Consider the following 22,454-nt stretch of genomic DNA (forward strand, 5'->3'; position numbering starts at 1 on the left):
CTCCTTCCCCCCTCTGTAATTTTGTCTCTTGTGCCGTAGTGGCTGTGGTTCCACAGTGACAGCTGGTGTGCTGCAGGCTAGCTGGAGCAGAGAGGTCRGAGAGCACTGAGGCCAGTGACCAGCTGGGGGGGAAATTGTCAGACCCCATCATCGGGGCTTTGAGAAGTAGGAGGGTGTGGTGGAAAGAGTGTATAGGCCTAATGTCAATCTCACCACTGACACTGATGGCCTGGGATGCCTTCACGTAGTCTTACATGATTCCTGTTAAAGTTGTCTCCTGCTTGCCTCTTTCCACTAAGCCATAGTGTTTTTTACCACCARGGGGACTGGTTGCTTGCGTGGGCTTCAGATCAACACTACACACCGAAGAAAAACTTGACTCTTACAGGATGGGGCTTAAAAGATTAAAAGACACTGAAAGTTGAAGTGTCTGTAGTGTCTGTAGTGTCTGGTCAGATAGGGCTATGACGGTTAGATGTTGTGACATGAGTAGGTCCTTCCTCTCTACCATAGCTGCAGCTTTTCTTTTGTGAACAATGTAAAATGATACYTGATAGACAACATGTCTAGCTGCATTTACATTGTTGTGTATGCATTATGGAGATGTTTCCCAACCGCTGTGTAATGCATAGATCAATATTCTGTGGTCAGAAGCCCTCTGTACTGCTGCACAACTCACTGTTCAACACAGCCTGCCAACTAAACTGTGCTGTACCAGTCAGCCTTCCCTTCTAGGGGAACTACACGCCTACTGTGTAAATTACTGTCTGTGTGAGAAAAGGGAGAAATCAATCTCACCCGGAGCAACCCTCTTATCTGATAGTTGGAAGATCATTTTATAGCTCTGGATCAGAGCCTGTATTGTGTTTGATGGGGGCTTAAGAAGCCATCTTGTTGCTGGATGTGGTTGAGGTGCTGAGTGCCTGAAGGTTGTAGTCTATCTGTAGCCCCTCTTCTCACAGGTCCTCCAGGCCAATTCACACACTCTGATGTGGTCTGTGTGACCAAGTTATGTGAACCCGCAGACACTAAACACTAAACCACTATCTGCGAAGGATTCAGGTGCTTTAGTTGAGTTACTCAGTTTATCATCACTGCCTCACCTGTCAGCCATCTATGTAAATCAAAAAGAGTTTGATTCTGCACGCAATGCAACCGCCCCTTGGGTATTTCAGGTTAGGTTTAAAGATAGATGCAATATGCAGAAATCGCTCCAGCTTTTCCTGGTTGATAAAATTCTGATAGTTTGCCTAATTTCAGATTTTGTGACAAAACAACAAGTATAGTGTAGATAGTCATTGTACCATCTAAACTGCTGTGAAATATCTTTTCCATAACCAAAAATATTTTTTTGTCAGCTGTTTGAAGTTGGTGTACAAAACCGAACGTAAAAGATGCAAAAAATGAAACTTAAGCATGGGAAGCATAGAAATAGTGCATATAGAACAGATTTACTGCTTCTTAGACTTGCTTTCAATGCGAATTACAGATCTATAACACACATTTCAATGTGAATTTGGTCAGGTCGCCCAAAAAGCCTTGCAGGCTTTAAGAACCCTCTGGTGTGACAGTGGTGGCACACCCACTCTGCCTCACTTTCCTTTCTATCTCTGGCYCTCTCTCTCCCAGTGCTCTGTGCACAGGAAGGATGTTGCACACTCTATTTCCTCAACACTTTTTTTGCAGACAAAAAGATGTAGGCCTAGTTCCTCCCTTGATCACACATTGTCAAGTATGGTTTAAAGGTGTTTCAACACCTAGCAGAGACCATGAAGTGTGTCCCAACACTGAAGCCTGTGGTCAGCATATCACATTGAAATACCTGTGTATTCTAAACTATATCTAGTATGACTCCTATTTCTTCTGAAATGGAAAGGCTGTACTGAAGCCAGAAGGTCTGATATTTGTGTGTTCAGTCAGGACAGATGGAGGTTGGAATATCTTTGTTTTGAGTGGGACGTGTCAATATATTACTGTGAGTCAGAACCCTGGTGAGAATTGATGACGACAGTTTCTTTCATCTGACTATGAGTGTTCAAGCCAGAGGCTTTACATGACTAACTGCACCAGTGTACAGGTGCATGTCTTTCAACAACAACAGCCACACACACAAACTTAGACACACTCATGCACCAGTGCCCCCAAACCTGCAAACCACGTACGTCTCTCAGACAAGAGTGCTCCCACAGCTGGCCTGGTGTCATGGAGGCTTGCTTGCTTGGTAAATGAGTGTACTCACAACAGACAAACGTGTCTGTCTGTCGTTTATGGCTGTGCCATATTAGTGGATACAAAWCCGTTTCAGCTCCCCTTCACAGTGACCAGAGAAGTACTCTGTTTACTAGATGTGATATATTGTTAACCTCTCTCTCTTCCCTTCTCTAGGTATTAAATGAAGAGTGTGACCAGAACTGGTACAAAGCAGAATTGAGCGGGAAAGACGGCTTCATCCCCAAGAACTACATAGAGATGAAAGCACATCCGTAAGTATGAACCACCTGACCCAGACTCCTATTATGACTCAGGAGGACTCACCTCTCCAGCTTATTGTTGCTGACTYGGGGTATAGGCAAACAGGACTCATCATGACTGCCAGGWCACGCTGGGCCACAGCTTCAATGTATCACATTGATTTGGCACTATGAAACAACTGTCTGAATTGAAAAAGAACAGTCCCGTCAACTCCTAGTACTGTGCTGAAATAGCCAGTACCACCGCAGTGGAATCTTCTCCCTGTGTGTTCATTGAAGCACTGAGGTTTCTTAGAGGATATTACCTCTGGAGCACACAGTGCCAGATTAACGCTCTCTGTATTAGTGTGCTCAGGGCCTCTTATACTTAATTTAATATTGACCCTTATTTCATCGCCACTGGGATTTTATCAGGTGGGATTTTGGAGTATGGAGGGGGCTGGGTCTGGCTGTCTCTGTCCCAAGGAGCTATGCCTTGCCTAGGCTTTGTCTGTCTGTGTACAGTGAATGCAGATATATAGTGCAGGTATAAGCTGTTAGCAACTGCTCCAGGGCCAATTTATTGATGATTAATGCCCGGACTTGGATAGTGAGAAATGGCTGATCCATAGTCTGTGTTAATGAGCAGAGAGAAAGCGGAGGTCAGGTCAGCTGGTGTGGGCAGAGTGTGAGTTGTGAGTAACAGGTGTGGCTGTGATCATGGGGAAGAGATGTTCAGCAGAAACAAGTTATCTCTTGTCTGGTCCCTACCCTCAGTCTGTCTGTGTAATGGAAGCCCTGAGTGTAGCCTTAGTGTAGGGGACAGTTGTGATCTGATCCCATGCCAGTAGTAGTGGGGCAGGAGTTTGCCCTTTGTCCCTCTATAGACTAGCTGTGACGGAGTGGCACCAGGCAGCAAGTGCGCACACACACCAACTAGCCTGCCTTATTTTGGGTACAGTACATGAGTAGTTGACGTGACAGACCTTTTTTATCCAAAGTAGCAAACACATTAATTTAACTGGTTAAAATTGTGACATCCAATGACTAAAAGCTTGGATCATGAGTAATTTCATGCAGTGTGTCATTTGTTTTCTTACAATTTTGAACCAAATGTGGTAATTGTCCAATGGTGGGACTGCTGTTTGTTAATTAATATACAAATGAATACAATTCCCTTCCCCTACTCTTGTTCTTATGACACAGAAGTGTGTTTCAAGAAATAGCAGTCCCCAAGTCCGTCCATTATATTTCCGAATAGTTCTGCTTGCTTTTGGGGACAACATGTAATCAATGTCCACATGGTGTGACCCAATTCTATGATTAAACAACGAGCCAGCATTCGGGCACCATTGCGCTGGGGAGGGTTCTTTTGCAATGAAGTACAGAAAAAATAGTTTAACTTTTCTGCCATTGCCATCAGGGCCTACTYTTTGGCCAACCAGCCACTGGTGCAGGTAGATGGAAAAAATGTACGAGCTACCCGGCAAAATATTTTTCCGCCATAATTATATAAAAAAACACAAAACAACGGATGACCATGCTTTATGTGGTGTATATTGCTCAATTAAATTACATTTTTGTGACCCGAGTCTTTTATCCAAAATATTCAGCTGCCCCTTTAACCCATTTCATCCTGAATTTTTCCCAGACATGAAAATATCAAAATCTTGTGTCATTAGTAACCCTTTGAAATAATCAATCATTATTTTTTTTACATTTTCATGGAAAAGTAGGTGAAAAAGTCTGTTTTATGGTTGGTCACAATTGTGACCGGTGGGATAATGTGATGTATACTGAATTAACATATTTCTCCAATGCAGTCATGAAAATTCTTTATTCCAGCCCAGTTATTAACACATTTAAAACTCTGTCACTGTCAGTCCCCAGCATTGCCACTAGAATGCCCATCACAATCTAGTGTGGCTATTTTACATATCAGAACCCTTATACAACACCGATATGAATACAGAGCAAAAACAAAAAAACACAACCATCAATGTATTTCAACATTGTAACATTGTTGCTTTAGTGCAACATGTATCGAAACATTAATATTGTTACTTTATTGTAACATTTGAAATTGTACTTTAGTGTAATATTCATTAACATTGTTAGTGAATGTTGCACTAAAATGTCACAATGACAACTGCATAGCAGTCGTGTCATTCATTCACATTGAACATAAAGGTAACATTTAGGATAGAGGTAGCCTGTAGAACATGCATTCAAGTAGAGGCCTACACTGGACAAAAAAATAAATAATATTATACACATACATACATATATATCATAGAGGTAGGCTTCAGAACCAAGTGCACGATTAGTTTGTGCATCACTATTTTGAACTGTGATCAGTCAGACCTACTGGCATACAGTATGTCTTGAATCAATTGATCCTCTTTTCCAAAAACATTTCAGTCATTTTGATGGTCTTTTTCCCTTTTTCGTCGACTTTTCTTTTCTTCCGTGAGTCCGTTGTACTGCCTCTCCTCACCCTTTATTGACTTATCTATTTTTCTTTTATTGGCTTTTTCAGCCCTTTTTCATTCGCTCTTATCTCCTTTTCTACTGTCCATGGTATATCTTGAAGCACTCAATGTGCAGTGGCGCTTTGCATTTCTCACATGCATAGGTAGTGCGTTCGTCACAATGATGACATCTATGGAACCGGTGCATCGTGTTGATTGGCCAGTGAGAAGCTTAGTCATATCTTGCTTGATCTTCAACAGTAGCAGCCAGTAGAGATCTCCTTCCGTGGCTCAGTGGTTTCGTGCCAAACTTTTGCATATGTGCCACTATCAATGAGAAGGTGACCAGGTTGATGGTCCCTCCCATAACATCTYTGTAAAATAAATGGCTGTTTACGAGTGCACTGTTGGGAGACCATGCAAAGATGGGCCACCACCACTTCTTAGACCTGATGGAGATATGGTATCTTGAAACCTGTAGGTTGTGAAGTTCAACACCACCCATGTGCTCATTGTATCGGTTGATGCATTTTGGTTGTGGGATTTTGTGAAAAGGCACATCGCTCCTTGTTCCATCTCTTGACAGAGGTCTCACTGTATTTCTCCTCCATGTTTTTTGCCACTGTGACAATGTTATTGTCTTTCTAACGGACCAGCAACTGGACCAGCAACCGGACCCCGGGGTAACTTCATGAAGTCCTTCTATGGCTTGAATGGGACATCAGACAATTTTGCCTTATCGTTCCAGAACTCCCGTATCCTCTTTTTGTAATTTCATCGAGGAGTGCAAGCGAAGTGAAGAGGTTGTCATGAAGGAACTTGCAACCTTGAGGCACCTGAGATTGCTCTGCAACACCAAGAACGACACTGGGTCTATGACCCAACCCAGTCTCAGGGAGGAGAGTGTGGCGTGGTGAGGGGTAGGTCATCATCACTGATAATGTTGTTCCTGTCATCATCTGTTTGCATATACATTCAACAGCCTGGCTGGCAAATGGCCTGTCTCCCCCTCATAGTCCATATCTGACCCATCGCTATCACAATCACTGAGGGATAACTGCAACGTTGCACGCCTTGTCTGGGCGGTCACCAAAATCCAACATATCCAGAACTTGACTCAAAGTAAAACTAAAAGAAAGAACAGAGTAGAAAGTTAGGTAGAACAATAATTATGTATGTGTATACCTGATGCACTGTGTTATCCCACCGGTCACTATTGTTGCCGTCAACATGTTTACTCATTCTATGACCACACTGAACAAAGTTAAGTAATTGCAAATGCATATATCAATACTAGACACCTTTTTTATTTTATTTCACCTTTATTTAACCAGGTAGGCAAGTTGAGAAGAATGTGCAAAGTAGAGATAGAAATAATGGGGTGCAAAATAAATAAATACAGTAGGGGGAGGTAGTTGTTTGGGCAAATTATAGATGGACTATGTACAGGTGCAGTAATCTGTGAGCTGCTCTGACAGCTGGTGCTTAAAGCTAGTGAGGGAGATAAGTGTTTCCAGTTTCAGAGATTTTTGTAGTTCATTCCAGTCATTGGCAGCAGAGAACTGGAAGGAGAGGGGGCCAAAGGAAGAATTGGCTTTGGGGGTGACCAGTGAGATATACCTGCTGCGGTGGGTGCTGCTATGGAACCAGAGATCTGAGATAAGGGGGACTTTACCTAGCAGGGTCTTGTAGATGACTAGAGCCAGTGGGTTTGGCGACGAGTATGAAGCGAGGGCCAGCCAACGAGAGCGTACAGGTCGCAGTGGTGGGTAGTATATGGGGCTTTGGTAACAAAACGGATGGCACTGTGATAGACTGCATCCAATTGATTGAGTAGGGTATTGGAGGCTATTTTGTAAATGACATCGCTGAAGTCGAGGATCGGTAGGATGGTCAGTTTTACAAGGGTATGTTTGCCAGCATGAGTGAAGGATGCTTTGTTGCGAAATAGGAAGCCAATTCTAGATTTAACTTTGGATTGGAGATGTTTGATGTGAGTCTGGAAAGAGAGTTTACAGTCTAACCAGACACCTAGGTATTTGTAGTTGTCCACATATTCTAAGTCAGAACCGTCCAGAGTAGTGATGTTGGACGTGCAGGCAGCGATCAGTTGAAGAGCATGCATTTAGTTGTACTTGTATTTAAGAGCAATTGGAGGCCACGGAAGGAGAGTTGTATGGCATTGAAGCTCGTCTGGAGGGTTGTTAACACAGTGTCCAAAGAAGGGCCAGAGGTATACAGAATGGTGTCTTCTGCGTAGAGGTGGATCAGAGACTCACCAGCAGCAAGAGCGACATCATTGATGTATACAGAGAAGAGAGTCGGTCCAAGAATTGAACCCTGTGGCACCTCCATAGAGACTGCCAGTGGCCCGGACAACAGGCCCTCCGATTTGACATACTGAACTCTATCAGAGAAGTAGTTGGTGAATCAGGCAAGGCAGTCATTTGAGAAACCAAGGCTATCGAGTCTGCCGATGAGGATGTGGTGATTGACAGAGTCAAARGCCTTGGCCAGGTCAATGAATACGGCTGCACAGTATTGTTTCTTATCGATGGCGGTTAGGATATCGTTTAGGACCTTGAGCGTGGCTGAGGTGCACCCATGACCAGCTCTGAAACCAGATTGCATAGCGGAGAAGGTATGGTGGGATTCGAAATGGACGGTAATCTGTTTGTTGACTTGGCTTTCGAAGACCTTAGAAAGGCAGGAGAGATATAGGTCTGTAGCAGTTTTGGTCAAGAGTGTCCCCCCCTTTGAAGAGGGGGATGACCGCAGCTGCTTTCCAATCTTTGGGAATCTCAGACGACACGAAAGAGAGGTTGAACAGGCTAGTAATAGGGGTTGCAACAATTTCGGCAGATCACTTTAGAAAGAGAGGGTCCAGATTGTCTAGCCCGGCTGATTTGTAGGGGTCCAGATTTTGCAGCTCTTTCGGGACATCAGCTGACTGGATTTGGGAGAAGGAGAAATGGGGAAGGCTTGGGCGAGTTGCTGTGGGGGGTGCAGTGCTGTTAACCGGGGTAGGGGTAGCCAGGTGGAAAGCATGGCCAGCCGTAGAAAAATGCTTATTGAAATTCTCAATTATAGTGGATGTATCGGTGGTGACAGTGTTCCCTGTCCTCAGCGCAGTGGGCAGCTGGGAGGAGGTGTTCTTATTCTCCATGGACTTTACAGTGTCCCAGAACTTTTTTGAGTTTGTTGCAGGAAGCAAATTTCTGCTTGAAAAAGCTAGCCTTGGCTTTTCTAACTGCCTGTGTATATTGGTTTCTAGCTTCCCTGAAAAGTTGCATATCACGGGGGCTGTTCGATGCTAATGCAGAACGCCATAGGATGTTTTTGTGTTGGTTAAGAGCAGTCAGGTCTGGAGAGAACCAAGGGCTATATCTGTTCCTGGTTCTAAATTTCTTGAATGGGGCATGCTTATTTAAGATGGTGAGGAAGGCATTTAAAAAAATAAAAAATAACCAGGCATCCTCTACTGACAGGATGAGATCAATACCCTTCCAGGATACCCCGGCCAGGTCGATTAGAAAGGCCTACTCGCTGAAGTGTTTCAGGGAGCGTTTGACAGTGATGAGTGAAGGTCGTTTGACCGCTGACCCATTACGGATGCATGCAATGACGCAGTGATCGCTGAGATCTTGGTTGAAAACAGCAGAGGTGTATTTAGAGGGCAAGTGTGTTTACGGCTTTGGGGTGGTACCTGGTAGGTTCATTGATACATTTGTGTGAGATTGAGGGCATCAAGCTTAGATTGTAGGATGGCTGGGGTGTTAAGCATGTTCCAGTTTAGGTCGCCTAGCAGCACGAGCTCTGAAGATAGATCGGGGGCAATCAGTTCACATATGGTGTCCAGAGCACAGCTGGGGGCAGAGGGTGGTCTATAGCAGGCGGCAACGGTGAGAGACTTGTTTTTAGAGAGGTGGATTTTTAAAAGTAGAAGTTCAAATTGCTTGGGTACAGACCTGGATTGTAGRACAGAACTCTGSAGGCTATCTTTSCRGTAGATTGCAACACCGCCCCCTTTGGCCGTTCTATCTTGTCTGAAAATGTTGTAGTTAGGAATGGAGATTTCAGAATTTTTRGTGGTCTTCCTAAGCCAGGATTCAGACACGGCTAGAACATCCGGGTTGGCAGAGTGTGCTAAAGCAGTGAATAAAACAAACTTAGGGAGGAGGCTTCTAATGTTAACATGCATGGAACCAAGGCTATTACGGTTACAGAAGTCAGAGAGTGCCTGGGGAATAGGTGTGGAGCTAGGAACTACAGGGCCTGGATTCACCTCTATATCACCATAGGAACAGAGGAGGAGTAGGATAAGGGTACGGCTAAAAGCTATGAGAATTGGTCATCTAGAACGTCCAGAACAGAGAGTAAAAGAAGGTTACTGGGGGCGATAAAATAGCTTCAAGGTATAATGTACAGACAAAGGTATGGTAGGATGTGAATAGAGTGGAGGTAAACCTAGGTATTGAGTGATGATGAGAGAGATATTGTCTCTAGAAACATCATTGAAACCAGGTGATGTCATCGCATGTGTGGGTGGTGGAACTGAAAGGTTGGATAAGGTATAATGAGCAGGGCTAGAGGCTCTACAGTGAAATAAGCAAATAAACACTAACCAGAACAGCAATGGACAAGGCATATTGACATTAAGGAGAGGCATGCTTAGTCGAGTGATCATAAGGGTCCAGTGAGTAGTGAGGTTGGTTGGGGTCACGGCGATTGACAGCTAGCCGGGCCATCGGTAGCAAGCCAGCATAGGATGGAGGTCTGTTTTTAGCCACCTCGTGCGTTTCCGACGGTAGATTAGTGGGGTTCCGTGTGGTAGAGGGGATCAATCCAATTGGCAAAATAGATATATTTATAGTGACCCAAGAAAAATTGTCCGATAGACCTATTCAGATAGCAGCCGATAAGACAGCTAACGATTAGCGGGCCGCAGATGGGCGTTCAGGTAATGTCGCGACRGAGGGGCCAGTTGGATAACTCCCTCGGGCAGATAAYGTCGGTAGTYCAGTCGTGAAGGCYCGGTGGGGCTCCGCATCGGCAGTAAAACGGGTCCGGATAGGTGATTGTAGMCCAGGAGTGGCTGATGGAACTCTTCAGCTGGCTAGCTCCGGAATAATTGATGTTTGCTCCGGGATCGACGTAAGCCAATAGTCACACGGATAGCAGCTAGCTAGCTGCGAGATCCAGGTGTAAATGTCCAGAGCTTGCGGTTGAAATCCGGGGATATGGGGAGAGAAATAGATCCGGTCCGGTATGTTCTGGTCTGAGTCGTGTTGTACAAAACTGGCGATAGCTTTTCGAGCTAGATAGCTGATGACCACAAACCGTGGTTAGCTGAATACTAACGTTAGCCAGTAAACTGGCTAGCTTCTATTGTGGATTTCAGATTTGAGGTAAATAATACTACTTCTTTTTTAAATTGGTGAGGTGGGTTGCAGGAGAGTGTTTTGAAGTTGAGTTTTTGGAAAAGAAAATATATAAAAGATATGCGAAGAAAGATGTAAWTGTWTATATACACGGGACAAGACGAGGACAAAGGACGTCTGACTGCTATGCCATCTTGGATATAACCTTTAAAGATGATGTGTATTAAAAATCTTTGTCCTATCTTAATGTTAACATACTTTACTAACCTTTTGTTTGGGAGCTTTGATGCAGCCATCGTCTTCTTATGGTGCAACCAGGAAGTAAACAGCTCTGGTCATGTGACAATTTACACGAAACATGTGACACTACACATCTTTCGTTGAGACCCTTTATTATTTCAATATTTGATGGAAATGTATTGATACATCATTAAGTAAAATTGTCTGAGCCTTATAACTGAAAGTTTTTTTGCGGTCACTATTGTGACTAATGGGATTAAATAGGTTTAGGGTGGTAGGTTACCGTGGTAACGTGGCTACTCAAGTCTTGTCATGTGTGTCTGTGAGAGATTTGGGATTTGATTAGGGTGCCTGTTTACTATCAGTTGAAGCAGCAGACTTAAACTAACGTCGAAAAAAATGTAAATAGCCAAGAAAGATGAGGACAAAGTCTCACTTTGTAGACTTTCAAGTAAATTAGACCGATTTTATGTCTGTGCGCAGTGGCTTCAGCGCTTCACTCAGTGCGCACAGCTCTGCTGCCAGTCACTGTTGCTGCGGGAGGTGGGATATATAGGATTTGTATCTTGTATCCTGTTTTTCAGTACATCAAATGTGAATCATCTTTCAGATAATTCATTGACAGTTGTGTGTGTTATGGTCTTTGTTGCATGGCTTCTTATCCACAGAGGGCCAGTGTGGGTTCAGGTTTGTGTTCTAACCAAGCAATAACATACATGATTCAACTAATCATGTCTTGATTGAAGTCTATGATTAGTTGAATCGGGTGTGTACTGGTCGGCAAGAACAAAAAACTAAGTCCATTGATCTCTGTGGATATGACATCCCCCCCCTGTTATGAGTGCTACTTTCATGATGAATAATAATGATCAGTTTATTTTTATTTATTTGGGGGAGATTATATTAATCTAAATAAAATTGATTATTTAAGAGGTGTGCTTATTTGGAACAACCATGGGCTTAAAGGGTACCCTCTGTAAACTCTGTACCCATTAAGCTTAGTCGGAACTTTTCACACATTCTATCAAATATTTTTGTCTTCTTAAAACATGTAAGTAAAGTTATCAAACTTTGTTTGAGAGGTCTTTCATTTTATATTAAAATAAATTTAAAAATTTGAGCAGTAAATGTTACAAATGTCTAAACTCCTACTGAGCACCCCACCGTACTGACAAATTCTCTAAAAATGACTTTTGGGGGGGGGGATTATGGTAGAGAAAATAACATTAAATTCTCTGGCAACAGCTCTGTTGTACATTCCTGCAGTCCGCTTGCCAATTGCACATTCCCTTAACTTGAGACATCTGTGGCATTGTTGTGTGACTAAACTGCACATTTTAGAGTGGCCATTTATTGTCCCCCAGCACAAGGTGCACCTGTGTAATGATCATGTCGTTTAATCAGCTTTTTGATAAGCCACACCTGGATGGATTATCTTGGCAAAGTAGAAATGCTCACTAACAGGGATGTCAACAAATTTGTGCACAACATTTGAGAGAAATACACCTTTTGTGCGTTTGGAATATGTCCTGGATCTTTTATTTCAGCTCAGTAGGACCAACACTTTACATGTTGCGTTTGATTTTGTTCAGTATAGATTTTGATGGTACACTTACCCTTTTTGTGCAGTATCCTTTTGCAACCACGCCAGGTTTTCAATCACTGCAGGTGACCATTGCTCCGGCGCCATCTGTGTCTCTCTGCCGCTTGGGAAAGCCTGGTTCTTTAACATGGCCCTAGTGATATTGGGGACTGGCTGTGGTGCTCCCACTACTGGTTATCACTCTCTGCATTAGACCATCCATTCCCTTGATCCGTCTTTGTCTATGCCACCAATTACTCCTGTCCAATTGGCGTACGTGATCCACCCTGGGTAGGCACCTCCTTTGGAGATTGTTAACCCTGCCTCCAATTTATTACCCACCAGTGTCAGAGACACGTTGTGTTTCTCAAACCCCATTTTGCGATATACTCCAAATACCCTCCAACAGAACACCTCTCAAGTGGTGCTTCGGGCTCCCACGGCTTCGGCTGTTGGTAGGAGAGGGGCCTCCCACTGGTTCGTTTGGGTCTCCTCCATCACTGGATAACTGTGCCCCTGCACCTCGCTGCACGTGGGGTGTCTCCCTGAGTGATCCTGCCAGTAGCATATTCCTCTCAAAGATTAAGACATGCCAGGCTTAGTACACACAGCCGGTACAGTGAAACTGCCAATGGCTCATTTAAATCAGTTCCTTTGATCGCTCCAACGTTACTTGGATAACTGTTCTACAGCTAATACATGCCAACGAGTGCTGACCGTTGGGGATGTGTGTATTTATCAGACCTAAAATCCATGCAGGTACTCTAAGGCTTTTAGTGACTCTATAACCTCGACCGGTGGCGTGCCCTTCGTGGCGCTGACATCTAATTTGATTGTGTGCCCTATCAATTTCCGATGGTACTTTCTGTGCATACCATGGTGATCATGGGTAACGTGGAATCAGAGTTAGATTCCGGCTCGGAGCCTAAGAAACGGCTTCCACATCCAAGGAAGGAAACAGGCTCACAAATTACCCACTCCCGACTCGGGGAGCTAGTGATGAAAAATAGCAGTGCAGGACTTTTTCGAGATCCTGTAATTGTTATGAGTACATTTTAAATACTTTAATGAGGATCCGTTACTGATGTTTAGAAGTTGCATTTTAGAGCGGTCAGAAACTTCATAGTTTCATTAATTACTTTTTAACCGTAACATTGTTGTTGTGTATTGTCCATCGGTGGGACGTCATGTTCTATAGAGTTACACCAATAAAAAAAAAAAATTTAAACTAAGTAACTGATAATTAGTAAAAAATWATTTTCTTATGTATTTGAGAATCATTAAACCGTCATATTAGTATTACTTATGTCACACCAGAGGACAAACTCAAGGCACTAATGCATGAAATGTTTCATTAAATTGGATACAAATTTAAAATAAAAAGTGGCCACAGAACATTTTGAATTGTTTAGATATACGCTTTTGYAACTATCTTTTTTTACTTTCAATTTTGAATAAATAATTTGTTCACTTTTGTTTTGGCCCTATGGCAACTACCCACATGCAATACAGTAGCTTCAGCCAACGCTAGATGTTAATGTGCCTCTGCATTTCATCTCCCGGTATGTATTCACAGACCAGACCATTAAATATAGAACTTTTGGACCATCCTTATAGTAGAAGTGGTATAAGTAATAACACATTTGGGAGCCTGCTATAGTGAGTCAAAATAGCTTTAGATTGCTTTTCCATAGTGGCATTTATATCTGCGTGTGCGTGTGCGTGCGTGTGTGTGTGTGTGTGTGAGAGAGAGAGAGATGCAACCAGTCTGGCTCCACATGGCCTGGCTGCTCTTTCCGTGCCTGCTTTAATTGCTCTGCCGGCACCTTTATCAGACAGGGAGCTGTAGGCGGGGGCCGGCCGATAGAGGGCACAAATGCAAAGAGGATTAGGTCTTGGTAATTTTATTATTGATTTTCACTTTCATGCAAAGGAGCCAAGATGTCATCTCTCTGGCTGCTCTGGTTAATAATTAACCGGAGAGAGCGCTTTCTCTCTCTCGCTCTCTCTTTGCCCCCTGCTGCTACAGCTGCCATTGGCCCAGCCWGKGCTGCTATCACAGACCTTGCTGGGAGTGAGACAKGCTCTGCTTCARCAGCACAGCACGCAATCCCCACTCCTCAACYCCTGTGCCCTCACTGTACACAACGCCCACGGTTCTGGTTCTCCTACCTGCAGTATTAATCGGTTGACTGGGGCAGAGGCTTTATCTGAAATACTGTATAATCTCTTAGGACTGTAACAGTGGGAGATGACCATGTGTCGTCCTTGATCGTGAGGGAGCAGATGTCTATTTGTTTGTTTCATGCTGGTCCGGCTGTGTTCTCTCCCCTGACTGTGTGTGTGTGTGTGTGGTGCTGTCCCTCCCTCCAGGTGGTTCTTTGGCAAGATCCCCCGTGCCAAGGCAGAAGAGATGTTGAACAAACAGAGGCAAGACGGGGCCTTCCTCATCCGAGAGAGTGAGAGTGCGCCAGGGGACTTCTCCCTCTCTGTCAAGTAAATGAACACACACACGAAAGGTTTAGAAGCCCTGCTCTACATATGTTGGGGCGAGGGACTGCTCTGTGCACCGTACAATGTATTGGATAACAGACACAAACATTTGCTATGTTTCTCTTCCTGTGTTTAAATACACTACAGCACTAGCTGCTTTCTTTTTTACCCAGTGTTCTGTGCTGCCCCCTGGTGTCTATGAGCATTAACTCCAGCTCACTGACAGTCATTTTACAGCAGGATTTCAGCTCTCTCTTTCCAGCTTGCACAATACTGACGCAAACTCTTTGATTTCCCAAGTCTGTTTCCACTCTGCTTTACTTAAAAAGGCTCAATTCAGCAGCCCTCACTGTCATGTTGCTGTAGTGTCTGTCTATGTAAATTAGATAGACAATTCAAGATAATTCAAGTGATCACTATGTGACTCCAGCTGTCTATTGCCCTCTGAGTACAGAACAAGGAGTTTGTCTTAGTAGAGACTAATCCCCCTGATGGCTGTGGAAGAGGCTGGTTTATCTCTGTCTGCAGCGTTACCATCCATGGGGTCATGACCTGTGTTCACACTGTTATAGAGACAGTCTGTCTTCCTAATGTGTTGCTAAGAGAACATGTCCACATGTATTTCCTTTGGCCGTTGGGATCTCTTTTCTCTGTTCTGTTTCAGCAGTTCTTTTTCTGTTGTCTGTCTGCTGCTGGCCAGCTACCCATGGTTCTCTTCCTCTGTCCCCCATCTCCTCAGGTTTGGAAATGACGTTCAGCACTTCAAAGTCCTGCGTGATGGGGCAGGAAAGTACTTCCTGTGGGTGGTGAAGTTCAACTCGCTTAACGAGCTGGTGGACTACCACCGCTCCACCTCTGTATCCCGCAACCAGCAGATCTTCCTGCGTGACATTGAGCAGGTCCACCAGGTGAGCACACATCCCTCTTAACCTTCATCTCAGGCTGTTTACCAGTGTGGCTTTGTAGGAGACTTAATGGTCACAACAACAAACTAGGTTATTAGTGTAAAATAATAGCTTTGAGGGAGACCGATTGGCCCCAGAGTTGCTGACTCAATCCCTCATCCTGCCGGCCTAACCTTTGGATGTCAAGGCATTGGCTCAGTTCACCAACGAGTCACGGTTGGTTCAGAACACACAACCAGGGAAGAACCGAGGCTTTATCCTTTTGAAAGACTGTGTTAACATGTCTGGGACTCATGGATTTGTTTTGCTCTCTTTCTCTCTCCCGGCCCACAGAATCCCACATATGTACAGGCGCTCTTTGACTTTGACCCCCAGGAGGATGGCGAGCTGGGCTTCCGACGCGGAGACTTCATCCAGGTCCTGGACAACTCTGACCCTAACTGGTGGAAGGGAGGATGCCACGGGCTGACGGGCATGTTCCCCCGCAACTACGTCACACCAGTCAACCGGAACATGTAAACAAACACACAAACATCAACAACCACCCCATACCCCCCCGTCAACCCATCAAGAAGACATCAGGAACAGAGAGGGAGAATGCAACAAGGAATGAAAAATAGAGGATTAGTTCTGTCGATGGCATCACCTTGTCGGTGGCAGCTGAGCAAAGCCAACTTTTAACACTGAGAATGTTCGCCTCTATAGTGAACGCTTCAGTCAGAACTGAACTGTCATTGAGGAAAAAACACAGAGAAACTAAGCATAGTGCACCAAAAGTGAAGATAATGAGAATGATTCTATACCTAGACTCCCACAGCTGCTTCTGTCCTCTACTTCTTCACATTCTGCGTTTCTTTTCCTTTTTTGCTGCATGTTTTAATCACCTAAATGAAATACCAATAAATCCTAACGCTGTTTTAAATAAAAACACATGTACAAATATTTTTTWWAAATGATTGAAAAAATATTGAAAAAATACAGATGTTTTCTGCAGAAAGTTACCAAGTCCAAGATCATTGGCATGTGAGCATTGTACATCAGCCCAGGGCTGTATAAATAAATCACCTACAGTATAGAGAGAATCCATTTTTAAAGAATATATATTTGTATGTGTTTTACCAGTCATCACAAATTGTATTGTTTTTTTCCATTTGTAAATTATGTTAAAAAATGTTAGTCTGGAATAGTAGCTCTGGGATAAACTGAATTATCAGTATAATTTTTCCTGGATTATTTGAGGGCTCCCAGTTAAAATGGCATGATATTTAAAACATGAAATAATTTCCTTGTCTAATAAATGAGAGAATAATCTGTTATTTCTAACAAACCCAATCGTGTCAGGAAGCTAACGCCGGGCAGCGAGTAGAGCCATGTATGCTGCATGAGCTGTTATATTATGATACCCTGTAAAAGGCCAGCCACCTTTTGAAGCCAATGTATTTATTGCAGCCATTTTACTCTTGGGCCGTGAATGTAGCTGACTGAGTCCATAGACATTGACATGAGGGAAGCAAGGTCGGAGAACTGAACTACACAACTGCAAGGGATTTCTGAGAAGTGCTGAATTAGTAATGGTGTCAATATAAAATTATATAGAGAGATGTATGAAAAATATGCATCAAACACACACGCGCATACATTAACAATCCCCTCCTTGTTAGACTCACACATGACAAGTAGGTGAGTTGGATAATCACATGATGGCGTGATAAACAGTTTTGAGAAAATTGTGTCTTTTATGCTAAAAGTTGAGAGATCAGCTTGACCAATGTTGTTTTTCTGTCTGTGGTGTGTCAAGCACTTTTTATGTTAAGCATTTGATTTCTGGTCTGGTGTGTTTTTTTTTCTGTGTGTGTTTAGTTTCTTTGTTCTCTCTGGATAGTGCCTTTCTCTCTGGTGTTTCAGTGTCTCCGACCTGCTGCTTTGAGCCCCTTTGTGGGGCCCGTCAATCCTGCAGTGAGAAACCATGTACATAATCCAACCTGTCCCATCAACMCCACATCTCCCTCCCTCATTGTGCCCTTCTTTTATGGAACTTTTCTTATTTAAGTGTATCTTGCCTTCTCTTCCCTATTGATACTGTTTTTTTGCCTCTTTTTTTTATTTTTTATTTTATTTAATTTTTAAATAAAAATGCAATTCTACAAATAAACAAAGAGATACCATACCATGTGGTGTGGTCCATAGATGGTCACATACAGTTATTTTTTTCATCTTGTGATTCAACAAACCTTTTGATGGCTAAATTCATCTGTCTAAAAATGTATAGAAATGAATAGCCCATTACCTGGCTTTGCATCTGACAACCTGTAGGGGCTGGGACATGCAGTGTTCAGCCATGAATCACAAATAAATACCTATATTGACACATCAGGCTCCCCTACGTGTCCAATGCCAAGTTCCTGTCCCTCTGGGTGCCATGAACAAGCTTAATTTGAAGAGGAAGCTGATGGCTTGGCGTCTTTAAGCACAGCCTTCGGTACTAGGGGTGGCTGCCCGGTGAAAATGTACACATTGCATTACCCTTGTTCTGTTGGACTGTCTGCTTTTGTGTTCTGTTATTTTTAGCCCTTAAACACGTCCAACCAATCTGGCCACTTTCTGACTATGTTGCGTCACATGCAGGCAGCCTTTCCACTGACGGACACTTTAACAAAACAGCGGACTGGGAACATTAAGTGCTCAGTCCATGGAATTCATTGTAGTCCATCCTCAGTCCATGGAATTCATTGTAGTCTGAGGATGTCATGTACTGTAAGAAGTCTCATCAGGTCTGGAGTCTAGAGACAGGTAAGTGAGCAGCATAAATATAAACAGCCATATTTGATGACGTCCCGGATAGCCAGGGAACTTCACAAGCATTTACCAAAACCTGTCTTCTCCAAAAATGTGTCAGACAATTTCCCAGGGTCCCTATCTCCCACCATTTGAGCATCAATTAAATTATCAATTGTCTGTCAAATTTTCCACTAAGGGACTTGCTGGCTTTGAAAACATGGAAACACATTATTTTTTATAGATCTTGATGCAATTCACTGCGTGTTATTGCATGATTGTGTTTACATAAATTATTAATTGTTTGCAAAGATGCAACGTACAGTTTATCTCTCTGCTTAGCTTGGTGTGTGCGTGTCAGTTTATCCATTCGGAGGTGTGGGTGTGTGTGCAGAGAAATACATATTTGTATTCTCCTTCAGACATCTAGAGACATTGACACACACAGTGAAATAACACTGAACTTCCCATGTCATACTTCCTGGGGCCTATTTCATTTGTGGAAATACGTGTTGGGCCTATGTTTTTGACACCACTGGAGCATCTTTTTTTACTGTGTTCAATGTAGGGGTTTGGCAGGTGGAGGGACTGATTGGATGCTCAGGTTAAACTACAGCAGTAATACACTACACAAGCCTCAATTGTAGTATGGAGATTAAATTAAACCTGAGGGCCCTGGGCACCAAACATTTTCCAACATCCCTGACTCCTGTTCAGAGGATCAAGACAATAGATTCACATTGCTGTCGTCTCTTGGATTAAAAGTCAAAAGGTAGTGAGTAAGTTAAACACCCATGTGGGAGGCATCCTATCACTCACCCTGGGCCACACCAGTTCATGATCCACTATTGGAAGGTAGTATTCGAAGGCAAAACCTTCTAGATCTTCCCACTGCTATTATTTATGCTGTCATCATATTCAAATAGGAATAAACTGATGTTTACACCACTGATGTTCACCCGCTTACTGAACCTCATGCAAATAGTCTGTGAAATGCAAGCATTGGATTCTTTGTACTCCAGTCACCCCGTTACTTATCAGACTGAGATATCTCAATGGTGTACTTTTACACTACCACCATGACACTGTCAAAATGTCTCACTACAACCCAGACTGTCAGATCAACCATGCCAAAACATGTTTGTTCTACAATGCCTTTAATGGGTACACATAGTTGCCAATATGAAAACTAATCTGTTGTACCCACTACATTACATCAAATACAGACGCAATTAAAAGGTCTGTGGTAAAGATGATCATCCTTGTATGACTGCAATCCCTGCCTGAAGACAGACATGTTTATTCTGGTATACATAGTGCATTATCGCCACCTCCTGGCAGCTATCATCATCTGAAATTAATTTGTTTTCCTCATGCCACCATTCGGTTCGACCACTGCATAGCGCTATAATAATGTAAATTTTTTCCCCGTTTTCAATTTATTAGATATAAAAGTATGCATATGTCAATGTTTTCAAAGCTTCTTTTAAAAAATAACGTTAAAATACATTTTGTAAAAGTACATCACTACGATAATGGGGTGTTGTTTTTGCGTCCTTATATGTCCGTTGCGAGAATCATTCGAGATTAATTTGTAAATGCTTCCTTTTCCTGTATAAACGAACTGCATTTGTACTCCAATTATGACCAGACCACAAGACTGGACAGTGTACTGTATTGGCTTTTAGCAGCAACCTACAAAAAAATTGCCCGTTGTCGGCAGGATTCGAACCTGCGCGGGAAGATCCCAATGGATTTCTAGTCCATCGCCTTAACCACTCGGCCACGACAACTTGCTAATAAGGCTCTAAAAATGTTTGTAATCTATATAACAACGCGTAACAAGTTCTTGTTGAAAGTGTTACAATGAAATGTAGTTTCCGCTTAATAATTTGTATCGTAATGTAATTTATTTGATAGTAATGTTTTTAAGAAAGTGTATGAGGTTGTCGTGGCCGAGTGGTTAAGGCGATGGACTAGAAATCCATTGGGATCTTCCCGCGCAGGTTCGAATCCTGCCGACAACGAACTATTTTTTTGTAGGTTGCTGCTAAAAGCAACATCAGCCGTAACGTGACGATGAGGAAATGTCCACTTTTGGAGACATTGTAACACATACATACAGTAACGTTACAATCAATGATGTATATACATGGTGTTATGATCTATATTGTTATATAGAGTACCAGTCAAAAGTGGACACACCTACTAATTCAAGGATTTTTCATAATCTTTTTACTATTTTCTACATTGTAGTATAATAGTGAACACATCAAAACTATGAAATAACACACATGTAAACATGTAATAACCCAAAAATTTGTTCAACAAATCTAAATATATTTCTTATTTGAGATTCTTCAAAATAGCCACCCTTTGCCTCCTTGATGACAGCTTTGCACACTCTTGGCGTTCTCTCAACCAGCTTCTTGAGGAATGCTTTTCCAGMAATCTTGAAGTTCCCACATATGCTGAGCACTTGTTGGCTGCTTTTCCTTGTCTCTGCAGTCCAACTCATCCCAAACCATCTCAATTGGGTTGAGGTCGGGTTATAGTGGAGGCCAGGTCATCTGATGCAGCACTCTCACTCTTGGTCAAATAGCCCTTACACAGCCTGGAGGTGTGTTTTGGGTCATTGTCCTGTTGAAAAACAAATGATAGTCCCACTAAGCGCAAACCAGATGGGATGGCGTATCGCTGCAGAATGCTGTGGTAGACATGCTGGTTAAGTGTGCCTTGAATGCTAAATAAATCACAGACAGTATCATCAGCAAARCACCCCAACACCATCATACCCCTTCCTCAATGCTTCACAGTGGGAACTACACATGCGGAGATCATCCGTTCACATATTCTGAATCTCACAAAGACACGGCGGTTGGAACCAAAAATCTCAAATTTGGACTGATCAGACCAAAGGACAGGTTTCCACCAGTCTAATGTCCAATGCTTGTGTTTCTTTGTCCAAGCAAGTTTCTTATTATTATTGGTGTCCTTAAGTAGTGCTGTCTTTGCAACAATTCGACAATGAAGGCCAGTTGATGCTGAGATGTGTCTGTTMCTTGAACTCTGTGAAGCATTTATTTGAGCTGTAATTTCTGAGGCTGGTAACTCAAATGAACTTATCCTCTGCAGCAGAGGTAACTCTGGGTCTTCCTTTCCTGTGGCAGTCCTCATGAGAGCCAGTTTCATCATAGCGCTTGATGGTTTTTGCGACTGAGTTTGAAGAAACTTTCAAAGTTCTTGACATTTTCCGCATTGACTGACCTTCATGTCTTCAAGTAATGATGGACTGTAATTTCTCTTTGTTTATTTGGACTTGGTCTTTTACCAAATAGGGCTATCTTCTGTATAGCACCCCTACCTTGTCACAACACAACTGATTGGCTCAAACGCATTAAGAAGGAAAGAAATTCCACAAATGATCTTTTAACAAGGCACACCTGTTAACTGAAATGCATTCCAGGTGACTACCTCATGTAGCTGGTTGAGAGAATGCCAAGCGTGTGCAAAGCTGTCATCAAGGTAAAGGGTGGCTGATTTGTTTAACACTTTTTTGCTTACAACATGATTCCATATGTGTTATTTCATAGTATTGATTTCTTCACTATATTCTACAATGTAGAAAATAGTAAAATAAAGAAAAGCCCTTGAATGAGTAGGTGTGTCCAAACTTTTGACTGGTACTGTACATCATTGGTTACTATGATAAGGTTATCACACATAGTCATGTTATGATGGAGATAAGTTTATGATTTGATACATTGCAACACCAACAAGCCATCTTGTGATATACAGTATGAGATATACAGATTGGTCAGTGCTATCCGGGATCTTTGGGACATTCCTACCCTAAACCYTAACCTTAATCACAAAGGATTAATTACYCTAACCTTAACCATAGCCCTTACTTAWCCCTAACCAAYGTCAATGGTGTTTGGCGACGTCCCAATGATMCCGTATAGCACGGACCGATACAGATTATAACCTCTTCTGATGATGTGATTTCAGTAATTGTGGTGGAAGATAAGATTGATCATCACCCCTTTCAAATTAAACATAAAAAAACGCATTATCAGACCTTTTGTATTTACCAATGCATACCCTGGCAGAATACATTTTTTWAAATTACTTCACCTCTATGACTCAAGGAGTAA

The 22,454-nt window shown here is 42.8% G+C and overlaps 1 protein-coding gene and 2 non-coding genes across 3 annotated transcripts in view; 2 read left to right on the plus strand and 1 right to left on the minus strand.

The window, feature by feature from the left end:
• LOC112067754 (growth factor receptor-bound protein 2) overlaps positions 1–16,468 on the plus strand; it is a 49,891-nt gene extending 33,423 nt beyond the window's left edge. The window contains exons 3-6 of the mRNA XM_024147754.2: positions 2,386–2,483; positions 14,498–14,620; positions 15,357–15,525; positions 15,856–16,468. Coding sequence (XP_024003522.1) covers positions 2,386–2,483; positions 14,498–14,620; positions 15,357–15,525; positions 15,856–16,041 — 576 coding nt within the window. The 3' untranslated portion in view covers positions 16,042–16,468. The remainder of the gene's footprint in view (positions 1–2,385; positions 2,484–14,497; positions 14,621–15,356; positions 15,526–15,855) is intronic.
• Positions 16,469–20,008: 3,540 nt separating this feature from the next.
• Positions 20,009–20,090, minus strand: trnas-aga (transfer RNA serine (anticodon AGA)). The gene has a single exon. It is a non-coding gene; the product is annotated as a tRNA-Ser (tRNA).
• Positions 20,091–20,242: 152 nt separating this feature from the next.
• On the plus strand, positions 20,243–20,324 carry trnas-aga (transfer RNA serine (anticodon AGA)). The gene has a single exon. It is a non-coding gene; the product is annotated as a tRNA-Ser (tRNA).
• The last annotated feature ends 2,130 nt before the right edge of the window (positions 20,325–22,454 follow it).

This window comes from Salvelinus sp. IW2-2015, linkage group LG20, assembly GCF_002910315.2.
Source record: "Salvelinus sp. IW2-2015 linkage group LG20, ASM291031v2, whole genome shotgun sequence".
Lineage (NCBI taxonomy): Eukaryota > Metazoa > Chordata > Actinopteri > Salmoniformes > Salmonidae > Salvelinus > Salvelinus sp. IW2-2015.